Source organism: Gigantopelta aegis, chromosome 3 (genome assembly GCF_016097555.1).
Source record: "Gigantopelta aegis isolate Gae_Host chromosome 3, Gae_host_genome, whole genome shotgun sequence".
NCBI lineage: Eukaryota > Metazoa > Mollusca > Gastropoda > Neomphalida > Peltospiridae > Gigantopelta > Gigantopelta aegis.
In genome coordinates, this window is record NC_054701.1 from 25,737,629 (window position 1) to 25,764,887 (window position 27,259).

General features: G+C 35.4%; 1 protein-coding gene across 7 annotated transcripts in view; it reads left to right on the forward strand.

Moving 5' to 3' along the window:
* The window catches only part of LOC121367763 (FERM domain-containing protein 4A-like), a 179,494-nt gene that overhangs the window by 3,484 nt on the left and 148,751 nt on the right, over positions 1-27,259 (forward strand). For 5 of the 7 annotated variants that reach the window (XM_041492116.1, XM_041492120.1, XM_041492117.1 and 2 more), the window contains exon 1: positions 9,372-10,731. The exons of 1 other annotated variant lie outside the window; for it this stretch is intronic. In XM_041492116.1, coding sequence (XP_041348050.1) covers positions 10,495-10,731 — 237 coding nt within the window. In that variant the 5' untranslated portion in view covers positions 9,372-10,494. Of the gene's footprint in view, positions 1-9,371; positions 10,732-23,451; positions 24,275-27,259 lie in introns of those variants that run through there. One more of the 7 variants, XM_041492122.1, reaches the window with a different exon arrangement.

Here is a 27,259-nt window from a genome sequence, read left to right on the forward strand (position 1 = left end):
TATGCACAAAAGCATACTGAACAGTCAAACAGTGTTCATCATCTATTAAGAACATATTCTCTTTTGATGCTATGTGTAATGAGATTTGCCGATTTTTTAAAAAATAATTTTCTTTTGTTGACATTAAGTATATATGAGCCATTTATAATTCTCATTTGCTGAAATTATGAAATACTTTAATATTTATTGATAATTTTTATGGGTCGACTTATAAACAGGCCAATAAAAAATGTATTTTTCTGGGCTTGAAATTAGGAACTCGGGCTTAGACAGGGTCGACTTACAGAAGATATACAGTACTTACCTGGTAAACCATGTGACAGTTACCATAACTTACAGGCATGGTAATCTACATACATGTAGTCTATAGGTTACCAGGGTTTTGGATCTCGTTAATTTGGGGACTGAGACTTTTGTTTTTTCTGAACGTAGGACGTTGTTTTAGTTTAGTACTGATATTAACAGGCATCGAAATAAGTCGAGAATGGTCATTCAGGTTACCGGGAGGTTACCACATGTAAGAAAAGTCGTGTTTCGTTCTCGACAATAATTTCAACAACGGTAATTTCATTTGTGAATGTAAACCAGGCAATGCATTCTGGACATCCGTGTTTCATTTTCTGTTAAGGAATTGCATCGATGTGTAATTGCAAGCAGTAATAGTCATTCCACATTTAAGCCACGTCCACTAGATTAATTTACTTTTTAGTTTTTTCGTACGAAATTACCGATGTTCATGCGCAATTGCAAGCAATTTCGGCAATCCGCGTTTAAGCAGCGTCCACTAGATAAATTTACTTCCAGATTTCGTTAGTCGTACCGATAACAGGAATTCAATTCTAACTTTCATATAGTTGTGGTAACCTATAGCTTACCAGACTATTTTGTGGTAACCTATAAATGGGTTACCAGACACAATGCTTATTTCGATGCCTGTATTGACAACTGCTGGAGTGTTGTCAGTATTAAAAAATGCATTTTAAGTTATTTTAATATAATTAAACTTAAACATATCAGTGGTTTTGAGGTGAAATATTTCGAGGTCAACATGCAGTGGTGGTTGTTTGTACATAATTTGGGCGTGATTATTTTGAGCATATATATATTTTGGGCACAATCTAATGCCTGGTTACAATTTCCATTGTCATTCTTTTACAAACGTGCTGATTAATACTTTGCTATTCATTCACATCACTGATATCTCATTGTTATGATACTGGTATGTGTAATTTATATTTAAACAGAAGCTTCATGTGACTTCTCACCTAGCACTTTTTTTGGAGAGTGATCTTCAGTTCACCTCTTGATTTAGCTCATGGCAAAGACTGCTAAGAGAATATCAGGGGAATTTGACAGATTCAAAAGCCATCACAATAGTTTTCAAATACATGTAACTTAAAATTATGATCCTTGAATACAAAAATTAGGGTTTAATGCTCTCCCAACAAGTGATTACCAGTGTTTCTGCCAGAAAGAAATTTTGGGGTATGGCACTATGTAGTATGGAATTGAATGCAACCATAGTCAACAGGGGGGCCTCCCCCAGAAAGAAAATGGGTTACGTTTAGGGTTAGAGTTAAGAAAATCATACATTAATGATAACAGTAATTAATTTTGTCAAACGGTTAACTTTAAAAAAACAAAATCTGCAAAAATATTTACCCTCTGAAAGAAACGCTGATTGCATTTGTACCCTTCAAGTTTTCGATTTGTACCCTTCAAGTGCTTGCTTTGTGTGCTTCAACAACGGGATGGTAAAGTGGTAAATCGCTCACCTGATGTACGGTCAGTCTGGGATCAATTTCAGTCAGTGGGCCCATTGGGCTATTTCACATTCCAGCCAGTGCACCTCTACTGGTACATCAAAGGCCATGGTATGTGCTATTCTGTCTGTGGGGTGGTGCATATAAAAGATCCATTGTTACTAATGGAAAAATGTAGCATGGTTTACATCGAATAGGCGATAATTAATATATCAGTGTGCTCTAATGGTGTCATTAAACAAACAAACTTCTTTTTTTGCACACTTCAAGTGCTTGCTATGTACAGATCTGTGAAGTTAAATTCTGATGGGGTTGTGGGATTACTGTACATGTATGACAGTACAATGTATATTTGTATATATAACATACTGTGGCATTATAAGAAGATAGATGAAAAAGGACAGTAGTTTTCTCTTAACCTTACTGAATGACAGATCTGTAAAATAATCCAGTGGACCATGATTTTGTTCCAAATAATCTGGCAGATTTCCACTTTTTTTTCTGTCAAAAGCTTTCTGGTTCCTGTTAGCAACAAAGACCTAGATGCTATCAGTATCATCCTGACATCCTTCAAGCAGGTTTTATATTTTTCAAAGACATATCACGAGTCATCTGTGACACATGTTTTCATTTTATATGTCATCTAATGTCATTGCAGATATCCAATGTCTTACACATGGTTTTTCACCTTTTAGTTCCATGTGCATTGTAATTGTACATTCTTTTGTCTACACTCTTCAGTGTTAAGGCAGAAATATTGAGTAAAACTGACTTGGTAATAATAGTGTGTGTATGCATAGTGTTATATATTATTTGTTTAAGGTCAGTTGTTTAGAGCATTTTGAGGTGAGTCGTACATACATTCATAAATTTATTCATAATCTTCATGTTTTTATGTTTAAAATGTTAATGGATCAGTACTGTTATGGCATTTGTATTGTCTTGTAAACAGTACACATGCATTTACAGTTAGGCTAAATTTAGTAGTGCTTTTAGCATTTAAATGTTTTATTGCAGAGGTCATTTATATTTAGATAGCACAATATCTTCAGTTTTGTTATTTTTTTAAAGTTAAAACAATTTTCCTTCTCCCTTGTGACACAACTTGTTTATTAAAAGAACTTTCATCTGTAGGCTTAAAGACAGTGGTTTGCAGCAGAAATACTTACAGAAAGCAATAACCATCTTTTCTTATTTTCATTTATATTGAAGGTCAAATAGTGATTCATTGTTCACTTGTTATGTCATGAGTCACTGATGAGTTTTTCATCAAGTTCAGTCTAAATAGATTTGTTGTACTCACTTGTTTTAAGTACTACTATGTGTAGATACTTGTAGTATGGTAGAGGTTGGTTTTTTACAACCATTTTGGCATTTATATACATACCGGGTACCCACTACAACCCATAAGATTATTGATGGGGTATTTGTTTCTGGGTTGTTGGGGGGGGGGGGGGGGGGGTTGGGGAATGGGTTGAGTGCTTGAGTGCTTGTTTTTTTAGTTATTAGTACTTATTTCAGGGCCTTGGGTGGGTGGGGAGGGGGTTGAATAAAAACCTAGTGGACTCTTTTCTCTTCATTTTGTCTGGACACCCAAATTCCCAACTTAATGTATTGAACAAACTGATAAATTGTCGTATACATTTTATAGTGCTGAGAAAATTCCTAAGGGGAAATAACTCTTTGTGCTCTGTTCGTGTGGCTAAGTTGGTGAATGTAGATGGTACCTGTACTGGTAGTTACATGATTATATAGAAAAACAGTTAGGGTTGGGTATCTATTGGGATTTTGTCGTCGGTTGTAATTGGTTTGCACTAACTGATCAACTTTCGATTACATGATCGGTTAGAAATTTTATATAAACTTAAGAAAGATTAGGACTTTCACTGGCAAACATCCCTCAAAATTGATAATTTTACCTAAATTACCTACTCAGTATAGATATGTTGTCTTTTACATTCACATTAAAATAAAGCCAAACCTCAGCATATATGTATTTACTGTTTTTACATCAGTTCCATCATTCAATTATTACAGTTATGGATTTTTATAATTGATCATTACTTCAGTAGGGCCCAACCTATTAATTTTTTGTTATAACCAATCATTGTAACTAAAAATAGCCATTCAGAAATACATTTTTGTTGGCTAAAATCATTTTAAATATTAATTAGCACATGTATTTAATATTTTTACTTTCTTAGTGTAAAATTCTTCAGCACACACTGTTTGCAAGAGTTGTAACTAGAGATATATACATAGATCTATACATTCTAAACGCTATCACACACTAGTAACTTTGCTGAATGATATCCAGTTGGGTCAAAGTTCTAAGTGTACATGTACCTAACTTTATAACTTGCTTACACTGGAAATAAATTTGTTTTAACCATTTTCGGATATTTTCTTCAGAATTATTTAAAAGCTGATAATTGAAACAAAATTTTATTATAATTTATAGCCAAATAATAAATGTCATCATTTGAGTTAAGAATTAACAATTGATTAATTTGGCTGTGGGCTGGGTAAGCCATAGTTTGAATAGCATAGTTACCGTAATACTTCATGTACCAGTCCTGCTATTGGTGATAAAGGTGACATTGACAGCATTTTCAAAAAAAAAAAGAGAAGAAATTTATCTGGGAAATAAATGTATGTAATTTCATCCAGGGTCACCCTTGTGTTTGAAATATATGGGGTACCTGTACAAGCACATGTACATGTAAGTAGTACCACAGTTTTGTGCAAAACTAGGGGTGGTGAAAAACGATTGCGTTTTATTCAAAATATACGAGTGAAACGGTTTTCCCCTCTTCTTCTGGAGCGGGATATAGCCCTGTGGTAAAGCACTCGCCTGATGCATCAATCCCTGTCAGTGAGCCCATTGGGCTATTTCTCGTTCCATCCAGTGCACCACTACTGGGCTCATATTTTCGAAGCCATGTTAGCGTTACGAAATCGTAAAACCGTCATAGGTTGTGACGTCACTACATCACACGCCATAGTGACGTCGTAGCTTACAATGATTTTACGATTTCGTAGGCTAAGATAGCTTCGAAAATATGGGCCCTGGTGTATCAAAGGCTATGGTAGTTGCTGTCCTGTTTGTGGGATGATGCATATATAAACGATCCTTGCTACTAATGGAAAAATGTGGTAGATTATTGGGTGGTTTTTTTAATTAGTTGAGAAATTGTAATCAAATTTACATAGCTGTGCATTTTCTGTATGTTTTAGAATTAATTACCAAAAAAAGGCTTCTTTAAACTCAGGGTAGAATGGCCTTAACGGTGTACTGATTAGGGCAAAAGGGTGCACGATTTTCTGGGCATGGTGCCCTGTCATGCTAAAACATCTTAGGGAAACCATATATATAAAAGTTCATGATAATACGTCAATTTTCATATCCATGGTGATTGTGATACGTCGACTGGTGTATCTTTTGCACAATTGTAATACATGTCAGTGTATGTACGTTCTTTAATAGAGGAAAGCACACTGCATGGGCAGCTTACATCCTCCATTGAGTTGGAGTGTTCAAACCTACTCTGGATTAGTGCCAGTACCGGGATACGAACCTATAACCTGTCGGGACTTAAACCCGGTGGCTTAACCGCTGAACCATCAAGACCCGTTCACCCAGTTTTTCACAGCTGTTGGCTTTTCACTATTATAATGGATTCCCACAATTAGGTTATTGATGGATCTTGAAACAATTATCCGCTTTTGCAGACAGTCTGTTTGAACTGGGTATGGTAGGCTTTGTTTACGTTGAGTGTTCACCTTTAAAGGGTTGGCCCATAATCTGAGGCCATCTGTGCATCTGCTATTGGTTTCCAACATGCACCTCCGTTATACATCGTACCTGACTGGACAGAGGTGTACTGCTATTCCAAGTATGGCAGACCTTTCATGTTCCTTCATTCACTCTCTCTGGCATAAATGTAATCTGCACGGCATTGAAGCACAACCTGGAGTGCAGTGTTTTATATTCCTGTTATTTTCTCCTGTGGACTTCAAATTATGGAATGCTTCAGTTTTTTAGATACATGTACATGTATTAGCATCATAAAGATCAAATCTTCACAAACTTTAAATTAAAAAAATTCACAAAAGATGATGTAAAACTACATGTATTCGAACTACATATAATATTTCTTTTGAGATACTTGGTGTTTTCACTAATCAAAAGCTATTGTTAGCAATGTGATAAATTAAGTTGTTTTAAAGTCTAGCAAAATTTATTTTGCTCATTAATATGCTACTTGAACTTGTAAATCATAAATTACCTTTCTGGTTATTATATTCAATGAATAAAGTTTGCTAGATTCAAAAGTACAAATTCTTGTGATCAATTTTAGATCTTAAAGGGAGATACCCTAGTTTCAACCCATGAAAATTAACACTAAGTTTAGTTACAAACCCGTAACACATTTGGATAAAGTTACAATTGAGGGAAACATGAGTCTGTGACTTTAAAATGGTGAAATACCCTCTAAAAATAGACTAAAACTCGACTGCATAACTGTTACTTCTCAGACGCACGTGCATTTTTAAAAACATGAGAAATGCATTTTGTGATATAAAAAAACACCAGGATGACCAAAAACACTTCGAATGTACGGAAATGGATAATCTAAACAATAAAATCCAAGTAAAGTATGATTTCAGTTGTCAAAAAAGGGCTCTAATAGTTAAAAATATGCTGTAGTATTTAAAAATTAGGGTATGTCCCTTTAACAGCATATTTGACGGTCATTGTTACCATTTAAGGATTGTCTGTTATTTCTTTTATGTTCATAGAGGTATGGAAAAAAAAAATCAGTATATTATGTGAATCAGCGAAGCCATCTCTCATAAGTTTGCAGATTTTTTTTTTGGGGGGGGGGGGGTGGCATGAGCATAAGAAATAACACAATCCTTATAATTAAATTAAAAACATAGTAATAATAACATAAAATGTTTGTATTTTATTTTTAATTAATTTTTTGGTGTTAAATATTACCGCTCAATAAGACAAAGTACCAATATAAAATGACATCATCAGGTAAGATGTTCCCTGACATTCGCATTTGCTACGGCTCGACCAATGGGATGACATTAAATTGTAATGAATGTGATGGAAATTTAATTATTAATAATCTCAGTTTTGAATTTTTTTGTTTCTTTTATATGAACATGTTTTATCACATATAATAGTGTACACAAATGTATAAAAAGCATTTATGAGCAAAGACTGAACATTTACATTGCCATCAGTAATATCATTTTTGCTTGTACTAATGGGTAGCACAGCAACCATAGTGGTTTACACACAGTTTATTGAGCACTGGACAGTATTACTGTATAAAAGTATGTGAAACCAAGAGTTACAAATGCCTTTGTTTAGTTACATATATCATATACTCTTGTATTTTTAAGTCAAGTTAAAAGAGTATTATTTGTGTCAGTGGGTTTTCTCATCCTGATGTTTATAATAAATATAATTTGTATACAAATAACTAAGTGCTGCAGTCATCAAATATTCTTCTGGGGTTTTTTTCCTTATGGTTTTTTTTTCTCTCTGTACTGTTAACTAGTTTTCATTTCTGTTTACAAACCCATCTCCGGGTGCTGGCTCTTGCTAAGTAGACATATCGTAGCGTAGAGCACATGTACAAGAGATCACCAGCGGGATAATGATGGTTGCGAATACCTGGACACTGGTGTGTGTAGTGGGCATGTCCAGGCCAGCCTTGTGCCCAGCTGCCCTGCTGCGGAGATGAGAATAGATGGGGAAATTGCTTTCCACACATGCTTTCCTTCAAAGAAGTCGTTTTATTTGTGCAGACACCGCTGATTGATGATGGGTCATAGGTCATTCTTTTGGGTTAAAACACTTGGCTCTCCGGTGATGAGGCCAGAACTTTTACAAACGTGTTGGTCAGAATAGGGTGAGGATGTAATGAAGCGGCTTTGTTGTACCAAACACAGACATGGACTGCACTGCTAATGATCGGCAACAAATTGGCCACCAGGTGGAAATAATAATTATCAGTATTCTACATGACTGCGTTCACTTAAGGAGTGGCTGATGTCTTTTGTTAGTACTTTGGTTAGTTACCGTTAATGTGGGGTACCAGTGCCTGCGTGTTAGTACTTTGTTAGTTACCTTTAATGCCGGGTACCAGTACCTGCTTGTGAAGATCACTGGTGAAGATTCTTTCATATCTTGTTCTTTGATATCCAATATGTCAACTATCTTTTTCATTCTGCTGGAGTGTTGCTAAACATGAATGTATTCTGATGGAGACGTAATGAATTTAGCCACCTTTGTCAATTCAAACATCTGTGGTTTGAAAATTGGAGAACAAAAAACCCAGCCTCATGAGACTACTACTGACCAGTGAACCCTGTTACATTTTGTTTATTTTGTTATTCTCAGATTGGATTTAAAACTGTGCTGTATGCATTTTGATTCATTTGGTGTGATCATGACTAATCTTGCCCACTATATTCTCAGACTGAATTTGAAACTATGCTCTATACACTTGGTGTAATGTTAGTTTCCTGCCATGTTCTCGGATTAAATTTGAAACAGTTTGTTGTACATGCATTTGCCAACAACATGACTAGTGTTTCCTGCCTTGTTCTTTTCTTCCTTTTTTAAGAGTCTTAGTTCCTGAATGGTGTTGTATACTTGTGAGCAATACGGATGTTAACTTGCATTTCAAGAGCTGAAACATGATATAGTTTGTTTTTTCAATGTAATGAATGTTTCCACAAGGGTTGAAAACAATTTGCCAGCAACTTGCTAAATCACACTTTTTTTTCACTCCAATGGTTCGCGGGTGTCAAAGGCCATCGCTAACACACAGTGTGGTCTCACTTTACAGCACTTAATATCAGTGGAGATTCTTACTGGGCTTTCACTAGGCCCGCTCACTGGCTGTGGTGGCTTCACCGAGTAGGTTCATTATGACAGACTGGATTACAGGTGTGGCTTCACCTGTGGGATTAGGAGCGGATCGGAGCAGAACATCTTAAGACACAGCATTTCCATTGATGAATATTACTAAAACACAATGTGGTGAATGTAGCGAAAAGTTGTTTTATTCGTACAGGTGTTTGTGCGAAGACCATAGATGGACTAAACAAACACTATAAGCCTACCAGGGGACATTGTAAGCCGCTGAGTGGACTGTATATATATATATATGGCAAATTCTTTTTCGATGGTTCATCATTTAACTATGACACGCTGACAGCCAAGCCTATAGGGGTGATTCTGTGTTTGATGAATGGGTCAAAGGGTATTTTGCTTATTGAAAAGAAATTATGCGTATAAGGACTTGACTTCCTAAAGAAGTAACAGGAAATTGAAATTGTATTGGTTCATTGCATGCAATAATAGTGTGTGTAAGTGTTGCTTTATGTATTCAAATACTGAAGTGCTCTGCCTAGCAAAATGACACAATTTCTGGGACTTATTGTTTACTGTTGATAAAAATTGGCTATATTTATCTACATGTGTTTACTATGAGCAGTGGATTTCCCGATCGGAGTTGTCACCATTGAGTTGTTGGCTGAGATCACCGGCATGCATGACTAATATTTCACGGTGGACCACATACCAGCCACCCAGCACCTGTTTTGTCTTGAGGCACCCCCCACAGGTTTGTGGTGGCATTGCTCTATTAATCCTGGCTGCTATTGATTTTAGTCACAGGTATGCTATTGGATACCACTGGTGTCGTGGAAATCACTGAAAAGTACTGCTATTAAGTGAACCGGTTCCGTCCCACGAGACGAGCGTGATTTGTAGAAATATGGATACACAATTTGTGTGGGAACTATCAGGAGAATAAACCAACCGGCTCCTTATAGCAGAACTGAACGTAATTCAACTGGCATTATTGATTCTACAATTGAAATGCTAAGTGTTCTTTTTTTTTCTCTCTGTTGTTATACTATCTTTTTGTGCCACAGAGATCTGTGTCAGTAGGTTATTGGTATTGGTACTAAATATTGTTATGAAGTAAAAACATCACTTGATGGCAAGCGAACACAGGGGGATGTTTATTGCAGTGTCAAGAAGATACCCAGGAAAAAGACCTACCTCAAGTGTATGACAACAGTGTTTGGCTTTGATCTGGGGCAAATGAAGGATAATGTCAGAAGTGAATGTTGCGAGAGGAATTCCCAGAATACCTGGCTACTGTCAGCAGAACTGGGCATGTTCAATCCAGGTGCAATACGTGTGCTCCTGATTATACAGTGCGTACCGGAATGAAGAATATACACTCCTTGCGTCTCACAATTTTAATCGAATCTGGCAGTGCCACTTGTTAGGTGCTTATAACAGGTTTCAGTTTTCCGCCACTGGTAAAAATGTGTGGATTTTTTTTTTTTATGTGAGTGTTTGTAAGACAAAAAAAACAACCCAAGAAGTAAATAACAAATACTGGTACATTAAAACTCCATCATGTTGTATAGTCAAACTTTATTTATACCAAATGCCAAGCATTATGTTGTTTTAAACCATCATCAATGTTAGAAGTCTGGAGTGACCAAATTGGATTATTCGATAAATCCTGAGGATTTTTATTTTATTTTAACTTTTTTCAGTTGTCATACCTGTTTGTAATAGGTGAGTACTGATTCTTTATGGAACATCAGCCATGTTTTTAAAGGATATACTTTACAAATCTGTGCTCTAATCACTAGCTATAACGGGAATAAAATTTCCAAGATGTCTCTGAAAAAAGTTGTCATTTGTGAGGACCCTAAAATACAAAATGCAAGAGAAGCGCGGAGTCGTTCGCGGGGCCGATTCCGGTCGCGGCGGTCCAAGAGTCAGATTGTGTTCCCCACCCAGGAGGAGTGCCAGGAAAAGACGATGAAGCGTGACCGAAGTCTGATCAATCTCATGAGAACAGGGTCAAGGACGTCAGTGCGAAACCTTGTCCGACTCTTTGAGATGAAAGTGGTAAGAGCACTTACAGTGTTTTAGTTTTTCTTAAGTCGGTGAAGAATCATTGAATGTGTAAACAGTTTTTGTTTGTAAAGCAAACTTAAAGACAAGATTAGTATAATCCTTCATGTAAGTGCATATACATTAGCGTGTCTTGTACATTTGCATAGTCAACACCGAAAAAGATTTTGTTTTGTATATGAAATTCTGAAAAATACATTAATTATTATTATTATTATTATTGAGGAATGACTGTAGTTTGACACACACATTATTAATATTAGCCAAATATCAATTTGGTTTCAGCCAGTATGTATATAAAAAATAGCAATGGACTAATTTGGTAACTAAAAGGGTGGTCCTACTATTTATTTACATGTCAGTGTATCAAATGATATTAGTCTTCGTGACCTCACAGCACACTCATTACACTGTGTTTTAATGTTTTAGCTTGTGAATTTTTATATTGTTAATAATCAATTCATTCAGTATTTACCTTAGTCCGACACCCAATAGCTGATGTATTTTTCATGCTAGGGTGTTGTTACATTCATTCATTAATTAATTAATTCATTCATTCATTCATTCATTCATTCATTCATTCATTCATTCACTTGGGGCGAGATCTAACTCAGTAGAGCACATGTATGAGGTGCTTGTGTTGTAGGATCGAACCACCTCAATAGTCCAATTCTCAGATTGGGTTTTTTCCTGTTCCAACCAGTTCACCATGACTATGGTATGTGCTACTTGTCTGACAAAGTGCATATAAAAGATGCCATGCTGCTAATGAAAAAAATTATTATAAGCAAAAAATTTTTTACCAAATGTTTGACATCCACTAGCCAATGATTTTCAAATAAATCGATGTGCTCTAGTGGTGTTAAACAAATACCTTTAAAAAATGTTTCATTCATTCATTTGTTCGTTCGTTCATTCCATTCACCACACACAGAGAGATGGAAATGTTAGGATCACCATGTGCATGTAGATTGTACAGAAAACATTTTGGAGGTATAATTAATTTTCTGCTCCAGTGAGTTGTTGGAAAATGAGGAAGATTACATCACACAGTATTGCTGGGTGTTCACTCCTAGAATGGCCTCCCATGTTGAACTTGACGACGGCTATGTAGCAGTAATGGTTCTAGCTTGACTACATTTTGATTTGATTCTGGTCTCATTTACTTCTCTTTTTTTGTTATAACTGGGGGGTTTTAATGTCACTTCTGTCAGCAGATATTAAATATTTGCTGCAATCTCACTGGTACAAAAATCACTTTTCCTTTCAGCCATAATGATAATTATAATTTAATGATTTTATTATTGATCCATTTTTTCAGTATAATATGGGGGGAAAAAAATATTGATATTGAACTTTGGCTAATAATTTGAAATGTTATTTTCCATTTAAAGAGCCATTTTGACTGAAGTGGTATCTGCAGTATTTATGGGGCATTCTACCAAAGATGATTCTGTCAGGATTAGGTTAATACAAAGGGCAGCAGAAATAATTTTATCAGCTCAATGTACTTTGAATTATACATGTAATATATTTAAGTGTGCAAACGTGCGTGCACATACAATCAACTAAACATTGTTTAATAGTGACTTTACATTATTTTCAGTTTTTACTTTCATGTACTTGATAGTATATTTTTACTGGCTGGATGAAAACAAAACCCAATACATTAACTTGTGTACATGGTCAGCGGGATGACAAAAAGTCTAGCACTGTGGAGTTGTTTGAAGGTGGATAACAGAGAAAGTATATCTTGTTCCTGTCTCTTTGTGTTATCACCTCGATGGAGAATCTTTTGATGGTCAGGCAGGGTGTAGCCTCGCCATCTCTCTGTAATTATCGTTTGGTAGTCCACTTCCATCATTCATCTAATGTTACAAGATGTAGACCTAGCACACCCATAAGTAATGGGGCTAGTGTCCGGTTAGTCATTTCTAGGGCAGACACAGGTATAAATTAGAATACACTAGTATGTATTATCAGAGATGTGAATTTGTTTTTCTTTCTTTTTCTTTAAAAAAGAAAAGAAAATAGATTTCATACTTAACATTCTTGTCCTTTCCACAGGGAACACCTTTTCTCATACTATGAAATTTACTACAAGTTACTTATTTCTGAACCAATTGTTTTCTAAATTGCAGATTTTTTTTTTTTTTTTATTATTATTTTTTAAACTTACTTTTCTTCTCACGTCAAATCAAACTGAAACTATTTACAAAAAACATTTTTGTAGAAGGATGGGACGGACTATAAGCATTCAAGAAAAATCCCTAATGGGGCTGCAGGACATCCTAGGCAATTAACCCCATCATAAACCCCTCCCTACTCACCCTGAAAAATAGCCTTTATTTTCCTGGCTTTGAGTTTTCAGCTTTCTATAGATATTTCAGTTATTAACCACAGGACACCAATAACTTTGCTGAGGTGTCATACAAACATTGTTTTCTTATCATCATACAAATAGATACATGTACAGACAGTTGTGTTCACTTGGTTAAAAAAAAGAGTGATCTTAAAAGGATCTCCATGCATCTAAAATAAACTAATTAAGAAGTCAGCAGTACGCTGTCTTACAACTCTTACTATCAGCAGACTGACACAGCGGGTATTAATTGCTGATAAACAAGCAGTTTGTGTGGAGAAGTGTGTTGTGATGGCAGACGAAATGTTCGTAATAACAAACATTTAGTGATCTAGGCTGTCAGGCTACAAACACTTGACATGTTTTCCCACTCAGCTGCTTACATACATATATTATTGATTGTGAATGTATCCTTTTGGGCTATTGAGTGCATCTAGATTACATCATGTCTTGTCTTCGAAAAACAAAACAATAATAAAAATTGTCGCGCCTGAGTGGAGATGCACGCTACACTCTTGTCAAGTGAATGCAGCATATGTTGTGCAGCCAAAATATGCAGTCTCGTTTATTTGTAGCCCATGGGTGAAAAAATATTCTACCTATGTCTAGTGGCAAATTGTTTCACGTAATTTGAAAGTGAATGTGTTTTTATGCAGAATTAAGTTCCAACCGGCCTCGGTGGCGTCGTGGTTAGGCCATCAATCTACAGGCTGGTAGGTACTGGGTTCGGATCCCAGTCAAGGCATGGGATTTTTAATCCAGATACCGACTCCAAACCCTGAGTAAGTGTTCTGCAAGGCTCAATGGGTAGGTGTAAACCACTTGCACCGACCAGTGATCCATAACTGGTTCAACAAAGGCCATGGTTTGTGCTATCCTGGCTGTGGGAAGTACAAATAAAAGATCCCTTGCTGCCTGTCATAAAAGAGTAGCCTATGTGGCAACAGCAGGTTTCCTCTAAAAAAAAATCCAGTGTCAGAATGACCATATGTTTGACGTCCGATAGCCGATGATAAGATAAAAAATCAATGTGTTCTGGTGACGTCGTTAAAAAATTAAGTTCCATTTTTAATTCTTATGTATTATAGATATACTTGTATCTGCTATTTATGAATGTTTGTATAACAAGTATACGTGTACCCAGAACTACTATTTATAAATTTTTATTTAGCACATAAATCATTTCATTCTGACAAGATAAGATGAACTTGAAATGCCCTGCATTGACATTGACATTTTGATGTTTATTTGAAAGGGTGGTGTGTTTGTGTACGGACACATGCATGTGCTTTTAAAAATAGCTGGTGATACAATGAATTGTAGATTGCCAGAATTATGCTTTAAATTCTAATAAGTAAAGTTTGTTTTTTGTTTAAAGACACCACTAGAGCACATTGATTAATTAATCATCGGCTATTGGATGTCAAACATTTGGTAATTCTGACATGTAATCATCGGAGGAAACCCGCAACATTTTACCCAATGCATCAAGGGATCTTTTATTTGCACTTTCCCACAGACTTGAAAGCATACATCACGGCCTTTGACCATGGTTGGAATGAGAGAAAAACCAATCAGTTGAATGGATCCACCAAGGTGGTTCGATCCTGCAATGCAAACACCTAAGTGAGCACTCAACTGACTGAGCTAAATCCCAGCCCTTTCAAATAAGTAGTACACTACAATAATGTTTCATGGCTCGAAGTTAACAAGGCACCAACGGCAATTTTGTGTTGTTGGATAAAAATAACTGGTCGTTAAAGCTCCTGAATGATGTCAAAATGTATACATCGGTGCCAGTAGTCAATATTTGTACATTTGAAATTTGTATATATACAGTAAATAATCCTGAAGTCTTCTCTCTGGGGTTTTTTTTAATTGCCATAGGCAGGCTAAAAGGTGCCAATGGTGGGTCATTTAATTTTGTATTAAAATTGCCAATGGGCAAGAAATTCTTTGATCCCTGCATTTTAATGAGCTCTGCTACATTTTGTACTTCAAAGGTTCAAGCATTTCATTCATGGCTATAATGTGACACACTACAAGATATTTGTTTGGGAACTGAAGGATGTAGATCTACCAATTTATTGTAATTTGTATATCAAGTTACTCCACCATCTTTACCTGAAGATCACGAGTGTACATTTATTATTTAACTTAACTATTTCCAACTAGGATGGAATGCACTTTACTCTTGACTGCTAAAAAGTTACTGACAAATACCAATGTTATGGTAATACCAAAATGCTTGAAATAGGAAGTGAAATATGGTCTGCAGTTTTGTTGTTTTTTAAACAGAATAACAAAAATATATCCTAAAAAAGATATGGACTGCACAGGATGAGTCGAGGGTTTGGGATAGGGAGTGTTATGAAATTAAAATATAACAAAATCACAGGTCAAATAAAATAATTATACATGTAGATACATGTATGTCTCTTGAAAAATGACCTGCAATTTTTGGTGTGGTATTAGCAAGTTACTTTCTATTACACATCAGCGCTCAAACTTAAGAATTTTGAGCCTGCCTATGGCAATTTGTTTTAAAGTGCCATTTGCAGTAAATAAACCTGACTGAAAGGCTATCGTGTTATATGTAGACCTCTTTTAAATGTGCAAATGTTAAATATAGGCAGATAATGTACACCAGGTGTATACATTTCGCCATTGTTGAGCAGCTTTACCGATGGCACTTGGTGATGCTCTCTACCTACGGCTATTTCAACGACGGCAATTGCCGTTGGTGCCGCAGTTAAGTTTACCCTGCACATGCTTGATCTAAAAAAAGTGGACTGCTTTTTGCTTTTCACAGACCACTATTTCCAGCCCTGGGATAGTTAATCAGCGATATGTAGTGGAAAATGTGTGTTTGTATAGTTGCCCAGTGCCTGGGGATAAGTTCATGTTAGTTTTGTGTGTTAATTGGCAAATTAGAGATAAATCAATGGAGCATCAAACTGTCATTGAATATTGCTTTATGGCTGTGAAGAATTGATTCCCTGTTAAAATAGATTAATGGTGTTGATACAATACAGAACAGCTGTTTTTTGTGTCACTAGCTCTCACTTGGATGTTTAACCATGTAAACTTCACACCTTTCAAACACTCGTATATCATCTGTCAGTCCATGCATGTATCCAGAACAACTTGCATCCACCCATCCATATATTAATTAAATTATTTAACTTATCCATCAATCCATCCATTTTATCTTATATCCTTTGTGTGATAATAACATGACCAAAATAGGCCATGATGGCAGAAATGTTGTTTTCTCTTTAAAAAAAATTCTAGCTTACATGTAAGTACAACAATAAATAATGGTACATTTTTCAGTCAGTGTGCTGGGGTATTATTTAATTCATTATTGGTGATCTTTCTACGTAAAAATTGCTTATAAGTTAGAATTTTGAGTTTGTACATATATTCATGAACTAACGGTTCATATACCTTAATGGCACATCATTTCAGCCAGTGCACCATAACTGGTATATCAAAAGCTATTGTATGTGCTATCCTGTCTGTGGGATGGTGCATATAAAACATCCCTTGCTACTATTGGGAAAATATAGCGGATATCCTCTCAAAACTATGTCAAAATTATCTAATGTTTGACATCCAATAGCCAATGATAAATAAATCAATATGCTCTAATGGTGTTGTTAAACAAAAAAACCTTTTAATTGACCTTTGTCAAAAACGTTACACTAGCTGAAGTGAAGGTACCGTAGTGACAACTATTGAACTAACCCGGAGTCTCATTCACGGTAATATTCTGCCATAAATGACGATTGCTTACTGTGGGTCCGTGCAGTTCAGAGGTACAATTTACATTAAATGAACAATGGAACTAGATGATTCATCCCAGTTTTGAAGGGTAGGCCCAAACATTCATGTTAAAGGATGTGTTGGTCACAATCTAATTAAAATTAGCTCCATTGGTTAATTACTATTACCTGTGGATCTAATAGCACCCCACTGGAGCTCATGTCCAGTTGACGTTTCATTCAACTAGTCAAAACCTTACTTGTAAAATCATGCCAGTGATTTGAAAAGAATTTGAAAACATTCGGGATTATGCCGAGGGTATACGAAATGATTGGGTGAATTACAAAGTATACCGGAAACTAATTTCAATATAATTTTTTTATATAAAATTTGTTTCAAGACGGAAAAAACACCGAGATGGTATAGCCATAAAATCTGTTTATACTAGTATACAATCCAAAGTTTATTACTGCATTTCCCCCCCTGTTTTTTAATGTTGAAATAGACCAACAAGTTCGCCTATTGCATAAATAGTCTAGCCCGATATTTTTAGAATTTGTATGCTCCCCAATAATGCTATAAAAGGCAAAGTGTGATTGGTCGATATTTAAATTGTAATTTGTAGATGAAATGTCACCTGGACATGGGGACTTCACGCAGTGTTGTTAGATCTACTGGTAGACCAGTAGAGCTAATTTTAATCAGATTGTGTTGGTCGTTGAGTCATTCGCAACGCATAGGGCTTCTTCGGGGTTATTAATAGACATGAGAAATTCTTTTCCCGAGAAAACATGAAGTTCTAGTAACGGTTCAAGTATAAGCATGTGCATGATATGGTATAAAAAAAACATCACACTGCTTCAGAAATATTTACTTTTAATATTAAGTTTGTGATTACCAAAGCTTAGCAAATGACACATTTGTACTGAGCAAAGTCCATGACTAGACACTCACTTAGGCTCATGGGAATGATATCTGGAGTAGTGGTTGGACACAACTCTGTGGTGTGGAGACAAGCCATATTTTTTATTTTATTGATACAGAACGGGCTTTTTATTTACAGACTTGTTCTAACAACAAATCAACAAGGAACAGGTTTGTTGATCGATTGTAATTTTGTTTTATCATACAAAGTTATTTTTAAGTAACATATTTTATAAAATTTACTGCAGAGATATATGTAAATATAAGTGACACCTGACAGTGCTCAATTTTAAGGATTTTGGTTGCTTGCCCGGAGGGCAAGTATGGGTTCACATTGAGGTTGCCCTGATTTCATCCGTGTTTTGAAACTAGAGTTATATTTATATTCCAATAAAACAGTAACCAACAGGTTTGGAATTAATGTTGTCGATGTAAAATGTAATATGTACTGTCTGACAATAAAATACATTACTTTTTAATAATGTTTTTAAATGTTTGTAGTTATACACATGTACACATAGGGCCTAATTGCTTAAGATTGTTGTGATTTGTCGACACATCAGCTATTTTCTAATCGAATGCACTCTTATGTTCCAATCGAATGCACTGGAATGTTTACTATTCGGAATACTTCAGCTGATTACGATTTTTCCTGATGTCTCACAGAATCAGCTGAGGAGTTCCGAGTGGCAAACAAACCCACGTGATTTCAACTGATGCTTTAGTAGAAGGGATGATTTTCCATTTCAGATTTTGCCACATTCCGTTTCAGATTTTTGCAAATTCCGTGTGGGTTTTTTCCTTTTTGTGTGTTAATTAATGTCATGTTTTATTATTATAAACTATATCCATTTGTGTTTTATTGGTCCAGCTCTGAGCTTGTTGGCTATTGCTATTTTTTAAATACCTGTAAATTTTTGTTGACACAAACTGAAAAAAAGAAGAAGTTAAGTAATGTTTACTTGCCACTAATAAAGACTAAAAAAGTAGTGTACCATATTTTCTGGCCTATTACACGCATTGGTGTATAAACCGCACCACTTGGTTTTAGACAAAGTTTCGACCTTCGTCCATACATAAGCCGAAGTTAAAACAAAGTTACAAACTTAATTACTGTTAATTATTGTTTGTATTTAATAATAATAAAGAGATCCATTCTCCCTTAAATTCAAACAATACACAATTGTTGATTGTGTGGCTTTCAGTTTCATTTCATTTAATGGATTATGGTTAGGATTCATAAACAAAACACACATTTGACAAACCCCGCTATTTTCATGAAAATATTAACAAGAACTTGGTAATGCATTGTTTGTAATCTTACATTAGTTGCCAAAAATATATAAATAAATAAATACATGATAACATTTTATTTGGTCCAGTATGATTACAAAACGTGAACCAAAAAAAAAAAGTGCACAAGTAAGAATTACTAGTACCCACTCGATTACACATGTATGTTTCTCTGTAAGATAACTAGCGTGCCGTGTGCACAAATTACATACTCAAACGTGGTCGGGTCAAGCTGGATATAGGCCAGCGGTAGTGAACCGACACTAAGCACTGTTCTGTCGATCGTTTACAGTTTCAACATTGTTTTATAACTTTTAAATGAAGGCCTTTAAAAAAAAAATAGTAATAATAAAAAATAAAAATAAACAATTGTTTAGAATTATGTATTCAGAATCAGTTTACGGATTCGCGGGGCCAATAGCACAAATAACAGCGGGGCCCAATTCCCAAGATATATATTTTTCAACCCCTTCGGGGAAAATAAATGTACACAATTACTCACTGCGGGACCCCCTGAAGCACGGGGATGTAGCACGTGCTACATGTGCTACTAGAATAAACCAGTAAGAAGAAAAGTAAAATGCTATTTTTGTGTGCAATTTAGAAAACAATCGGTTCAGAAATAAATAATGTGTAGTAAATTCCATAGCATGAAAAAAGGTGTTCCCTGTGGGAGCGACTATAAATGTGAATTGCTTCCGTACAGACAGATTAACGAATATGCCCAAAGGTTTGCGAAATTATGTTTTCCAATGAAAGCGTTGTATAAATTGGTTATGCTTACGGATCGTAATAAGTATTATTAAAAAATATTGAAATTGAACATACTAGAAATCTTGTTATATAATCAACATTCTAAAATTGTATTAGTTCATGTTTATTTTTATATTTCAAATTAAATTTTACTGTGTAAAGTGACACGGGTAAACAGTCAACATGCTTTGTTACAAGCTTACAGCGTGACTTCCGAGAATGAATGGTTCTGGTAGTGTTTAGGCATACAAAAGTTAGCATACAAAAACACTATGCGTATATTATTAATATTGAATCTTAAAACTATCAAAAAGATTTATAATGGCGCTTGAACCAGAAATACAACTTTTGAAGGTTTTTTTTTTTTTTTTTAAATCACGAATTCTGTTTCAGTTAGTAAATTCCACGATTCCGTCCGTGTTTTTTGTGATCGCGAAAAATCATCCCCTCTACTTTAGATAACGACAGTTTAAAAGCGATTGTGGGCAAGGAAACTGCACATTATTATGCGACACAACTCCTTTTGATGTTTAAACAAAAGTCAGTCGTCCGACAGGCAACTAGTATCATAGAATTAAGTTGCCCGACTGAATATTAGGTCGTCATAGATGACCCGACGACCGTAAAAATTGAGCGCTGCCTGAATAATAAAATAATAAATGTTAACAAATATATTTTTATTCTTAGATTAACCTGTCCAACAGGTTTTCGTTTTATCACATTACCAATGTTGTAATCAGTAATTCACAAAAATCAAAGAAAAACTGACTTTCATATTTGTGGTAAACAGGCAAGTTCTACTTCGTTTTAAACAACAAAACAAAAAACTTTCTTTTTTTTCTCTTTTTTAAATACGAATGGTATCGATTATAATGTGTCAAATAAATTAATTATGCCAGCCGAGATGTTCCGATTGGGGAATTTGGAACTTGATCACAACTTCAAGGTATTTTGATTTATTCACGAGCTAAGACTATTATGTTATCAGGGTGTATACTACCAAATCAAATCCCATAGACGACAATAGTAACATATGTGGCTAAAACTCCTACCTGCAGTGTATTAATCGATATAAATGCCATGGATATAAATACTACCACCCCTCACCCTTAAAATGAATCAGAAAAAAATGGGGGTCAAGCTGCTCATTTCTGAGATAACGGGTAGCATCTATGACTACCCTAGTTCCGCACAAAATTCAAGTACTTTTTTTTTTAACAGGTACCCCATACATGTTTCAAGCACAATGCTACCTGACTCAGTAGTACTAGATGAAATAAAATTGCATATTTTTTTAACCCAGATGAAACTATCTTTTTTTACAACCAACACACACACATTTATCACCAATCACAGGACTTGTGGTATTCGATTCTCTGTCAAAAGTTAACTTTGACCCAGCCGGAAGTTACTTGATTTAGTACTACCATCAAGACCATGTTTATTTAACTGAAACCACGATATTTGTATAACATTTTGCAATGTGACACTGCTGATTTCGTGTTTTTTTAAAGTACAACAATTGTTAAAAATTATGATACTGCTTTGTAAAAAATTTTTTACTTGTCCAACAGATAACCACTAAGGTACATTATGCTTGTCTGAGTAAATTTCCACTAGTCTGGATAAACGGACAAGTGCTTATTTTGAACACTGGATCAAATAAATTATTTATGTCGGCCGAGACGTTCCGAGTGAGGAATCCGGAACTTGATCGCAACTCTAGAGGTATTCCAATTTATTCACAAGCTAAGACTACCATGGTTATTTAACTCAAACCACGATATTTGTATAACATTTTGTGATGCAACACTGCTGATTTCGTGGGGTTTTTTTTAACTAAAGCAATTGCTCAAAATTATGATACTGCTTTGTAAAAAAAATTTACTTGTCCAACGGATAACCACACGTAATGCTTGTCTGAGTAAATTTCCACATGTCGGGACAAACGGACAAGTGTTTATTTCGAACGCTGATCTTTGATTGTCTTGTTTTTTTGCCTTCCCAACCAGTGTCCCGTGACTGGTATATCAAAGACCATGGTATAATCTGTCCTGTATGAGAAAGGGCATATAAAGGAAAAATGGTAATTGATAAATATGTAGCAGGTTTCCTCTAAAGACTATATGTTTGAATTACCAAATGTTTGACATCCATTGTGCTCTAGTGGTGTTGTTAAACAAAACAAACTGATACATAATAATATAATTCTTTGTAACCCCCACTCTACACATATGTGATTTTCTGGAATGGCAACAAGGCTTTGTCACTCTATACATCATTGGTAGTGATCAAATATTTAAAACTAATTTTAATAGGGCTGGGGCAATTTTAAGAATGATCTGTCACTTCAGATGGTATTTGTTTTAGAAAGGCAGAACCGTTATAAACTTTCTATGAAGAGAGGTAAATATGTGTACATGCCGCATACTGCTATAGGTCAAGTATTTATTGTTCTTCATTGTGTAATTGACATGACTTTTCAAATGACATGTACAACCACTTTAGGAAATCGGAATAGCCAATGAAAGTGCAGATTTTAAAACTGATTCCTGTTAGTCATAAAACATGTGTTACATTACAGTAGAGTGGAGTTAAAACTCTGTATTATGTAGCTCCACGTGTTTACACTGGGTGAAAAGTTTAAAACATTTTGCATTGTGAATCATGATTAATGCCAGTTAGTCAATATACATCTGCATAAAACGTCTCAGCTGTTTATTTGAAGTGTAAACCCACTTTATTTGCCATCGACACTCAATTGTAACACAAGCAGCTTGGATTAATTTTCCCGTTGGGATTAGCAGTTGGCAGGCGCGGTTAACTGACCCGAGAGTGTTTTGGGGTTCATAATGTGCACATCATAATGTTAGGATTATTGTGGTTTCTTGGTAATTTGTTCTTGGCATAACTTTCTAACTTTGGCTTCTTTTGGAGGAAGCTGTGCTTTTGAGTCTGTATTGTGTGGCGTGTATGTGCAATATCTACCACGTACACTGTTGGCAGCGGTTACTTAACTTGAACCTCATGGCAGAACTACAGCCAAGAAACGCAACAAGTTGTTGTGTATCACTAGATAACTTAACGCTTCAGCCTGTTCGGCTGGTTAAGCAGTTTTTTTTCTTCTTTTCTTTTTAACAGTTTTTTTTCTTCTCCACCTCACATTCTGGTGATATCGTCATTAACATTAAATATAAGTCGTCTGTTCGCTGTTCGTTTGTCATTTGATGGATTACTTCTCATCTTGTGCATGTCTTATTGGTGCATGTACATTTATGTAACATAATCTGTGTATAATAAGCAAAGAGGATTAGCAAGGTAAAGATTAGGTGTGGATCTTAATGGTTCAACAGCCATGTGTGTCGCCCATGTCACTAAGGTTGAGTTGTGTCGTGGCTCCTGCGATCTGTGACAGCAGATATTAATGGTATGTCGGGAGTCCGGGAGTCCATACATGTGGCAGTGCTGTGAAGTGCATGTATAGTATATATACATTTACAGTGTGTCGGCACCAGTTGGTGTGTGCCGTCTGCTCTAAAAACTGAACAGAATAGTGACTAGCAACAGTTGTTGTACACAGTGAAGAAAATGTCAATATGTAATTTGTGTTTCTCGCTTCTTTCTACTTTGTTCGAGATTAGCCGATATACACTCACCTGTATTATATATAGGACTTTATGAAGCTAGCCAGCTGGTATGTTTATGAGACTCCATCAATTCAAACTATGGACATCTTTGATTACCTTTGCAGGTAGTTTCAAACTTGTAAGTCTAAAAGGAAAAAAGACCTAGCTCAGTGTTTGAATGTGTCAATTTGAGTTTACATAGACTACAATGTACTTGCTTATCTTTGTGAATGAGAAACCTCCAGTATGAACTTTTATACACTCCTGGCTTATAAATTGTATGGTGCATACTGTTTGGTTTTGTTTGGGATCTACACACATGTATGCCATGTTTTCTATGATGTATATCCAGAAACTGTTTATGGTAGTACATATTTGGTGACAGACATATTGTGCACTGGTGATTCATTAATAAATAGTACAAGTGTCGGTTAAGGATATCTACTGGCACATGCATTGAACTATTGTGTGCGGATGATTCAGTAACAAATAAAACCACTAGTACGACAAGTGTCGTTTAAGGATGTACATGCATTGTGTGTTCAATAACCGAGATGAGGATGTAGGACTCATTTCCTGATTTACTGGAATATGGCGAAGTGGGATTAAAATTTCGGCGACTTTTTGGCGTCTGCCATGTTGTTAGTGTTGTGTTCTACATCCTGCATGTTGCCATGCGGGGATGTTGGTCACAAATAATTGTGATTAACAGTAGCGCCGTGCACTGCTGTGGTCACTGTTCGGTGGACTCGTTCGGACAGATCCGGTCATAAACATGACACTGAGGAGAAGGGCAAGTCGATTGTTCTTGGTAAGTGCTTCTCTTTGGCAGAAATTATATTAAATATCATAATTCACAAACAGGGCTTCTCAGATGTCCTTTCTCTATTAAACAATCATTTATCAATTGGAGCCCACATTTCCGAAGCTATTTTAGCACTACAGTATTGTAAAACCATCATAGGCTGTGGCATGCATCGTTGTGATGTTATATTTTACGATATCGTAGCACTAAGATGGTTTGAAAATCACTAGCCAGGCTTTCTGCCAGAAAATAATTTGAAGGTAGATAATTAAAAAAAAACAATATAAGTACCCCTACTAGGTATTTATGGGTTTGAAATGTTTCGAAATTGGACACTGCACTTCATACGCTTTGACATTTTTTAAACTGCAATTCTCTTAGTATCATTTATTTAGAAAAAATAAAAATTAATTTCTATGATTTAAGGTACCTAATACTAAACTCTGTACCTTCTGGCAGAAACCGTGTCAGTGTATGATATCATTTGTCTGACAATTCTAATAAAAGAAATGTTTCCCCAAGAATTGATTACAATTTACAGTGTTTACATTTACAGTCCAACCTGTGTTAAGCAGTTACCTAAGTGAATATTTAAAAAAAAAAGGTATTTGTTTTTAAATAGATCAGTTCTGGGCCAGAGATTTGGACTTATTCTGTGTTTGGGTATATGGGTAAAAAGTTGTTAAAAAGATTTGTATCAAGCCAACTGTCAATTATTGCTGAACTATGATAAGTAACTGTGGAGTAAATATATATTCTTTTACTTTCCATTCCTTAATTTCCCTTTTATAACCTTACATGTGATGTACTCGTATGTATTACTCAAACTTAATGTATCAAATTTTCCCTGTGTATTTACAGTAAGTGAATAAGTACCGGTATTGTATGTCGATACCAGTGGCATACTTGCCAGGTAAATGGCTGACATAATGACGCAGGTTGTCCAGTGTTGGTTGATTAATCAAACACAAGGTTTCTATCCACACCTTAAGTAATAACTCGAGTCGCACGGCAATTACATCATTGATTTCCAAAATGCCTCACTCAATTTGTAGTCGTGATAAAACTGTTGATAAATATTAATAATCTGTGGTCTTTTAGAAGTCATTTAATCCATTATTTGCCAACCTAGAGTAGATTATGCTGGGCAATGCAAGCACTCTGTAGTAATTTGTAAATTAATGGCACATTAACTTCAGACTAATCTTATTGACAGGTCCTGTATTGATTTCGATCAGATGATTTACGTCCTTGGGGTTTAGGCCATTGATGAATTGCATAGACGGATCTTTTTAGTTTTTATTTCAACAAATATGATGGTAATCAGATACACTTAATACGAGATATAAAATCCACAAAGTGACAACTGACAGGATTTTAAGCTGAATAAAAGAACATTTTATTCAGGGGATAGAAACTAGTGAGCTCCACCCAGGCAAGTGGAAATGGATAGGGCATAAGATATAGGTTAAATGTCTCTAGTCCCTTGCCCAAGTACACATGTAGACCGGTTCAAATGTTGATTCTTCTTTCCCCCCCCCCCCCTTATCCCCCCAACATTTCATTATTTTTGGGATCAGCAGATCCATAATCCACATAATGAAACAGACATGTTCATCACAAATGTTACATTTATACATTTATTCAAGATAAATAACCAATATATGTGTGTGGTATTGATTTTTCATGGAGACGGGTGACTTTTGGACTATTTCTTAATTCCTACTTATATGTGTATTGGTTAATTTTGTTTGAAAATCTTTTCAGCCAAATTCTGTTTTAGCCAAATCAGATAAGACAAAATATTGTCCATCATATGTAACAAAGAACACAATAAACAGACATGCTGTCGGGTTAGTGTTTTTGGCAAATTGGTTATAAAATATATTCACCTAATCTGGCTTTATACAGACATTCCTTTCTTATCCTGTAACATATTACTGCTTCATAGAGCTTTCTAACAATTAAAATTAGTTTTCTTGCTTTTGGCAACCACAGTTGAAAGTTGAAACACTAGGGCCTAATCTACTAGACACTTACAACTTTGCGATTTTGCTTTTAAAAAAGTTTAAGGGAGCCTTTTGAATTGCACCTGGTTATGTACATGTACAATATTTTCCTACACACCCACCATTAATAAATAAAATTTGAGGCTAAGCTTGCAGTATCTTATCCCCATGTGATCATATTTAAATACAATGGCTGTTTGAACAATTACAGTACTGTGGTGGTGTTCAAAGACAATCATTCTTTTTCTGCATTAATTTACAGGTGTCTGTTACATCTAGTTTGATTGATCATACATGTATGTGCATGTCACGTTTCAGTCTATTTGTTACTTCATGACATATTTTTAAGGCTATTTTTATTATAACGGCAGCTGTCACATACACATGCATGGACAAATGAACATGTACGTGTGTGTATTCATTAAATATATCACTCCAGCCAGTGCACTACGACTGATATATCAAAGGTCGTGGTATGTGCTATCCTGTCTATAGTGCATATAAAAGATCACTTGCTGCTAATTGAAAATAGTAACCCTCCATCTGTGTGGTTCTTAACCATATGTCTGATGCCATATAACCGTAAATACAATGTGTTGAGTGCGTTGTTAAATAAAATATTTCCTTCCTTCATTAAATATCATCAACATTAGTACAAGAACTACAAGCATGTGTGCAGTGGAGTGGAGGGGTTGGAGGTCATGCCCTGCTCCAAGCAAATTTTTCTTCGTTTTCTTTTCAGTGTATTTTCTGGGGGACAGGATGACCCTAACCCCCTTTTAAAATTTTGCTCACCACAGTGTAGATGCCACACCTGCAAACTTTTCTGCACATGAGCCTGAACTGAATTACAATAAATAGATTTTGAATTAAGCTTCCAATCTTAAAACATGGATGCCAATTGGAGATGTCATGCTGTTCTCTTATAAAGACACTTGTCATGGTTTTATAGGTGCGGTTTTAAATAAACTAGACATGCCAG